General features: G+C 36.5%; 1 protein-coding gene across 1 annotated transcript in view; it reads right to left on the reverse strand.

Moving 5' to 3' along the window:
- The window catches only part of agbl4 (AGBL carboxypeptidase 4), a 252890-nt gene extending 246310 nt beyond the window's left edge, over positions 1-6580 (reverse strand). The window contains exons 1-2 of the mRNA XM_018673358.2: positions 6502-6580; positions 4852-4974 (exon numbers count right to left, since the gene is read on the reverse strand). Of these exons, the coding sequence (XP_018528874.1) occupies positions 4852-4974; positions 6502-6547 (169 nt within the window). The 5' untranslated portion in view covers positions 6548-6580. The remainder of the gene's footprint in view (positions 1-4851; positions 4975-6501) is intronic.
- Positions 6581-7367: the final 787 nt, after the last annotated feature.

Here is a 7367-nt window from a genome sequence, read left to right on the forward strand (position 1 = left end):
GACTTAGCTGAAAATGTCAACAGTTAGGGTGTGTGACGAAACAAATGTGACAAGACAAGATAAGAATGTCATTTGGATTTCACTCTAAAAAACAATTAGGCTTCTCTTATCACTTTCATGAATCTCTGCCTCTTGACACAATACACAACAATAGGCCAAGACTGAATGTTTACAGATTAACAAAATCTTCTATTCTCTGCTGTGATTTTTCATTGTCCTAAGTAGCATAAAAAGATGATCTCAATAAGTAAAAAATATGCATACTTCTCTTTACACAGTTAAGTCAGTAAGGCTCACAATGATGCCTTAAGAAAAGAGTCATAATGTTGAAGTCCTACAGTACCAAACACAGCATAGTCGAGGTCATCAATAAGCTGAATGTTATCTGTAAGCACAGTGTTGAAAAAAGCTTTGAATGGTTTAGAATGACTCTGTGTCAGAGGACCTGTTGGCTGAGACACCTACTGTATGTAAATCTGTAGGCCATCACTGACTTGATCAGCACAGGGCTGACAACAAAGTGAATTAAGCCTCATCTAAATGTAAATTAGGTTTTATACCTTTGGCAAACAGCTTACATAACCAGTGTCTATTTTAATAAACCAATTAGATTTTATTCTGTGCTATAGTAACACAACAAAATAAAATCTGTGCTTTCTGAAAATGTACATGGGATGCAGATAGCTGTCAACCAAAGGAAGGAAAAATAGCAAGGCACAAACAGTCACTGAGTTATACTGTAGGTCTGCATAAAATTCAAATGAAAACGTCTCCTTGAAATACTGTGTTTCGGATATTCAATCTGGTTAAAGAGGAGTCAAATGGACACAGGCTGTCATGAAAGACCATTTCAATAGCTTTGAGAAATATACATGCCTGTGCAACAAGGCAGCTTACACACTAGTCTCCAATTTCCTTGCTGTCATTGGTAACACAGACATCAGACTGGATGTATGAAAATCAGCAGCTCATATTATAAGCCTCACTGATACTTTGGATATGCATACTGTCTTATCAAGTGTATATGGGCGCTAAATCTACTGTAAACACAATATGGCAGACTCCTGGTTGGCTCAACCTAGAAATCTTATGTTGTTTATAATCCATGACCGATAGTAAGACTTGATAATTGTCTAGAATTTAAGTGTAGCTTTTTTCTTGGGCACAATATACATTACATTCATGAACTAATTAACATAGATTTTACCAATTTGGACTATTTATGTACGAAGGCAACATTTCAACAGTTTCACCAATTTCAAGCCCTCCAGAATATTTACCCCCTCACAATGATTAAAAGGTGTTGTTTTTTTGAATAATACAAAGTAACTCAGCGACTGTATTTATTTTAAGGGAATGAAAATATAAGTGCAATTTGTCTATGTAAAAATTCCTTGTTATCTCATGCCATCCTTACTTATTCCACTGATAAATCTTTCTATCTTTTGATCTACAGTTTCATTAGATCCTCATAAGTCATATAAAGGTATTACCACACACTTACGTGAAGCAAGTCGGGTTGTTAAGATCCCAATGTATTTTCTAGGACAAAATTGACCTTTTATTTCATTAAATGTCAATTGAGCATATTGCAAAACAACCCAATATAAACAACAAAATATATTACAGTAGAATTACCTTTAAGGATGACACTGGTATTCTGTAAATTTTACAGATTTAGTGTATTTAATCATATTTAAGATGTTGATTGAACACAGTAATTGAGTTTCAGTCATCTGTACATGATTTTTAATACCTTTTTCAGCTGTAAAAATTGCAGACACTGGATGAAGAAAACCACAAACTTTTTACTGCCACTTTTAAAGTCTACAGAAAAAAATTGATTTTGCTTGGAGCATCACTTAAAAGTAACTTAAATTACCAGGTTTCCAATAATTAGAAAACTATCAGAGGATAATAACTGCTTAGTGCAAGTTCACCGGGCATACACGTAGAGCATACCATGAAAGAACTATTATACACCAAAATCAAGGCTCACTTTAAAGTAAGGCCGACAAAATCAGTGATGCTTAAATGAAACAGCTACAGGGCATTAATTTGACATTAGCTGGCAAACATCAATTCATCCTCCATTCTAACTTTAGTAATAGCAGTTACTGGAAAGAGATTAATATCAATTCCATAAATCATTCAGGAGATACATCCGGAGCCAGAGACACTGGTATGTTAGCTGATCTCAGTGTGGGAGCTCAGCACCCATTAATCAATGTCTGAGCTCCTCTGGCCATGTCATTTGGGGAAAAAGGCAAATTTATAAAAAGGTCCATCACCACATTGATATCAGCACAACCCTCCTAAAATACCATGTTTAGATCTGCATGTGCCAGTGCCATATTTATGCACTCACCTTCACATGTCTCTTGTCTACTGTGTACAAAACTGTGGATTAGGTTCCATATTTCTTTATCTATCCATTTATATTTCCTCTTGTGAATTAATAAGTAATAGACCTAGAACATATGGCAGCTAAGAAAACTTATTTGCATGTGATCGGCTGACCTCTAACTCTGAAAATCAAATGTATCAGAGAAAACGTAATAGTAAAAATAAACTTTGGAGAACAGCACTGACAGTGACACCAAGGCCAGACATCAGAAAGTAAACAGGGTGAAGTTAAAGCTCCTTTCAGTCTGCAGAAACCAAAATGGGCTTGTCTGTGGAAATATGAAATCTGAGTGCCATCTGAACCTAATCTCCACACAGAGATTCAGTCCCAGAGAGACCTGCTGATTCACTGATTTACTCTGCCCACTTGTGTGCTTGAGTGTGTGCCTATGAGGGTCTAACCAACTGACCTTGTCAGTGGTGAGAAAGTACTTTGTTTTCATTGTCGCACCATTCAGCTGTTAGAAAAAGTGGCAAACAAAGGCATTTAATAAAGAACTCTGGAGCACATTAACTTAATCTTACTATATGCCAAGCTCCAACTAAAGAGGTGGACAAGGCAGCAGGTCGATCACTACTTCTAGAGCACTTCATATAGTTCTCTTTTTAGCCAGCTTTTTAGCAGACCAACAAGTTGCTCTAGTGATGGCTAGTGCACCATTCCTGTGTAAAATGTGTTGTATTCAAGTATGCAATATACTATATTATTATACTATACTTTAATATACCATAATATACTAATTAATGCACAGAAAGATCTGTATATATTCATACATAGACAAAGAGTAAATTAATATCAATTCAATTCAATTCAATTTTATTTATATAGTGCCATATCACAACAACAGTCATCTCAAGGCACTTTTCATATAGAGCAGGTCTAGACCGTACTCTTTAAAATAGGTATTTACAGAGAGAGACCCAACAAATCCCACCATGAGCAAGCACTAGGCGACAGTGGCAAGGAAAAACTTCCTTAAATATCACTATACACTGTACATGTCCAGATTCCTGCATACCAATAAATGTACATATATACATACAATATAAACTTAATGTATACATGTGGCCAACACATAACAATAAAATGTTTCAGAAAGTTTGTCTCAAAAGCATAATTATGTGTTTATCAGATCTGATTAGGCTATAGTACAGTGCAAATACAGGTAGAAAGCTCTTGCAAGTAACAACACCTGCTCTGAAGTTCCTGCACTGACTTCTAGTTAATCATAATAAAGATTTTAAGATCCAAGCACTTGTCTATAAATCCTTATATGAACTTGTCCTAAACAATAGTGCTGCCAAGATATGTCATATCCCTGACAGAGCTGTCAGATTCACTGACTCAAAGGCTGCAATACCAAAAACAGACAGACAGAGACATATGCTGAAGCTATCCTCTCCTTTTTAATAGTCTAATAGTCTAATAAGATTTGCTGTAGAATCTGTAAATTTGTTTCAACTGTTCACCTGTAATTGTTGTATTCTTATAAAATAAAGCATGTTGATTTGAATTTCCTCTATCAAAGGTGATATGGACCATCAGTAAAGTTATTATAATCATCAGTAGTGGTAGTAGTAGTAGTAGAAGTAGTAGTAGTAGCAGCACTAGCAGTGGTAGTAATACCCATTGGGATTTATGTCTTGTATTGAAAACGTCAAAGTAGGAGACCATGTCACAAATACAAAGCGTGCCATAAAAAAAGCTCTACTTCCAACTTCTTGTTTATTCTCAGCCTATATATATACGCCACATCTAATGAACAATGACGGAGGGCTGGAACATACAGCCTGACAAGGTTGGATAAATAAGATGGTCCTAATCCATGCAAAGATTTCAAATTCAAAAGAAGGACCTTAATGTCAGCTCTAGTTTGAACAGGAAGCCAATATGATGAGGCTAGAATTTGTGTACTGCAGTCAAATTTATTTGATCTACCTGTAATGAGAATTTTTGCAGCAGAATTTTGAACAAGCTGGGGGTCTTTGGTGGAAACTTTAGGCTGGAGAAGGTGGAATTAAAATAATCCATGAAATACTGATAAAACATCGCAGTGTGTCAGAATTTCTGTATCAGCTGCTGTATCCTATGCTGTGATAGGATGAATTCTAGTTGTGAGTTTTTAATAAGTGACAAAAAGCAGGCTACAGATTGTATAATAATAAAGATCAAAGGTAATGAGTTGAATGCTTTCCCTGAATAACTGAATAACTGTTTTCTAGGGCATTATTGTCATACTCTATGATTCCCAGGTTTTAAAACATGCATTGGAGCATTAGTTACGTTACAGGAATATGTCCCTCGGCCTGAGGGGGAGCTGATACAAAATTCTATACTGGAGCCTGTAATTATTTGCAGCCACCACTGACCACAACACAGACCACTTTTTGTTTGTTCGTTTGTTTGTTTGAACAGATACGGTGTTATTCAGTTTTACTACTCACCACTCTCAAAGCAAGCATCAAAAACCAGATGTCCTTTTCGTGGAGCTCCTGAGTAACCTGGTGGGCTCACCATTAGTTTGTTCACATTCCCCACCAAGGCATCCTCTCCTCCAGTTTCACTGCCTAAAGAACATGCACAGAAAAAGCCTCACTTTATTGACAAGTGTTGTGTAAAAATTTGTTTTTTCTGGCTTAATTTTAGAGGACATAGCCCTTAGACTGCTGATAATGCATAAAGAGTCCCATACAGATTAACAGTCCTAGATTGTTGACCTTAAAGTAGAAACATGCTGCCTTACAAGACCCCTTAGCACTGCACAAATTATGGGTAAAAATGTGTTAACTTAATATATAGTGTAAATTGTTTACACTATATATATATATATTAAGTTAACACATTCACTCACTCCTTAGAAACAATGTAAACAAAACAGCTCTTCAGCAATGCAAAATTGAGTAACAGATAACTAACAAATCATTTAAAGATCAAATAAAATATTGATTTCTTTGTTTGCCACATAAATTGTATTTTCATTTAACTATATGAACATCTAAATTACACAATTCTGATTTTTCTGAATTTCTGTGGTATAAATGTTATACATATGGCCTTTCTTGTTATTTCTAAGAAAGATAAATAATTAAATAAAAAATGTATGATGTAATTGGTAAAATGCTGCTTTATTTCGTTTGGTCACTCTTATCAACACACTGTGAGTCTGTGGCACTGGAAGAAACAATTAAGTGACAGTCTCAGAAATATCTTCACTGCACGGTATCTGCACCTTGCCACTTGCAGCTATGCCTGTATGCATATTAAAAACCTAATTACAAAATCCTATGACACCGTGGAGGCATAGCCACAGAGTTTGTAGAGTTCGGACTTTAGTCCATACTAGATGAAAAACACACGTTTTGTATAATCCTAATGCTATCAGCATTTGAAACGTAGGCTGTTTTACTTTGTTATCAAACACGACAAACTTTAGGCTACTAATCTTATGCCACAACAGAAAAAAATCTAAATACTTAGATTTTGATGGTATTACCTTAATCCTTGTATTTAAACACCTATCGGTTAATTTTTTTTATTTCAAATTGGTTATATCTTTTGCGGTGGTACTTAAAGTTTGTTGGCATTGGTTCACGGATTATAGCTTAAATTTGAGAGGGCAACGGACAAAGACCAATTTAGGTAAGAGGTACCGTCAGCTAGCTAATTAGCTACACAGCAGTTCACTGGAGGAGCTACTCCTGACTTATCCAGGTAACATAGCTAGCTAGCAGATAATCATAGCCATTACACCTGCACTAACCACTGCTCGCCTTTACGGTGAAGTGCTTCACGTTAACATGCAAGCAGTTGCCGGAAGTCCTTCCGTGAGGTATGATGCACGCATACAGTTAGTTATGTGGTCGGCTAACGTATGTAGCAGCAAAGCTAGCTCATAACAAGCTGATAACATGCCTCTTGTTTACATCCCTGTACCTGCTAGCTAGAAGGTTAGCACACTTCACGTTAGCGTCAATACTGACACACAGCAAGCCAGAAACATGCACATATTATTCGTCAGGTAACAGAGTGCCATGCGCTTCCTTTTGCCTGCAAAGCAATGACGAGGGAGCCAGGTAAGGCTCATTTTTACACACCAGTCTCGACGTCTCTAACAGTGTTTTCCTCCATCTTCCTCTCCATTCTGTGGTACAGAGCGGCCGACGCTCTCTGTGTGTTGCCCCGGCAACGGAGCAGGCGGAAGAGGGAGAGGCGCTGCCATCCCCATCAGTGCATCGCTGCAAACATACAAAACATCTGTCTACATGTGCAGTGTATACACAATAGATATATAGCTAAACCAATTTTTAGTTTTAGTTTACATTTATATTCACTAAAATAGCAGAGTAAAAACTAAACTAACTAAACGCTAACTAAATACAGCAAATAAATATATCTGATATCATGTATGATTCTTTTTGCAAATGCAGATTTAAACTGAGTGATCAAGGTCATTTTCTGAACTGGTACTTCCAAGTCTCAAATTGTCAGTGTGGCCCAGGAAAACTTGACACATAGCTTTTCTAGCAAAAATATTTAAAAAGCGTACTGATTTTTACTTTATTTTTTAAAATGTTGTTATTATAATGAAGGAAAGTTATTATGCTAGTGTGCAACATACTATACATACATACTGTATACTTAAGGCATTTACATTTCTGTGGGCACCATTAAACTAGAAATGACCAAGTCACCAGCACACTGCCTTTAAACTGTCATCAGTATACTGTGCACTCCTCAGTTTTATTGCAGCTATACCTGCATTTTTTATGGTATTTTCAGAGAAAAAAGCCAATCATTGCAGACAGCAGCCAGAGACTCTGAATTATCCTGCAGATTGATTAAAGCTGGAGGTTTTCTAGACAATTGGAGCATAGATGTCATCAAGGCCAATCAAGCCTGGCCCTATTCCTTTCCCATTACAAAGGCTGCACCTGATTAAGTACATCAAATGAGCAGCCGC

Source organism: Lates calcarifer, linkage group LG17 (assembly GCF_001640805.2).
Source record: "Lates calcarifer isolate ASB-BC8 linkage group LG17, TLL_Latcal_v3, whole genome shotgun sequence".
NCBI lineage: Eukaryota > Metazoa > Chordata > Actinopteri > Centropomidae > Lates > Lates calcarifer.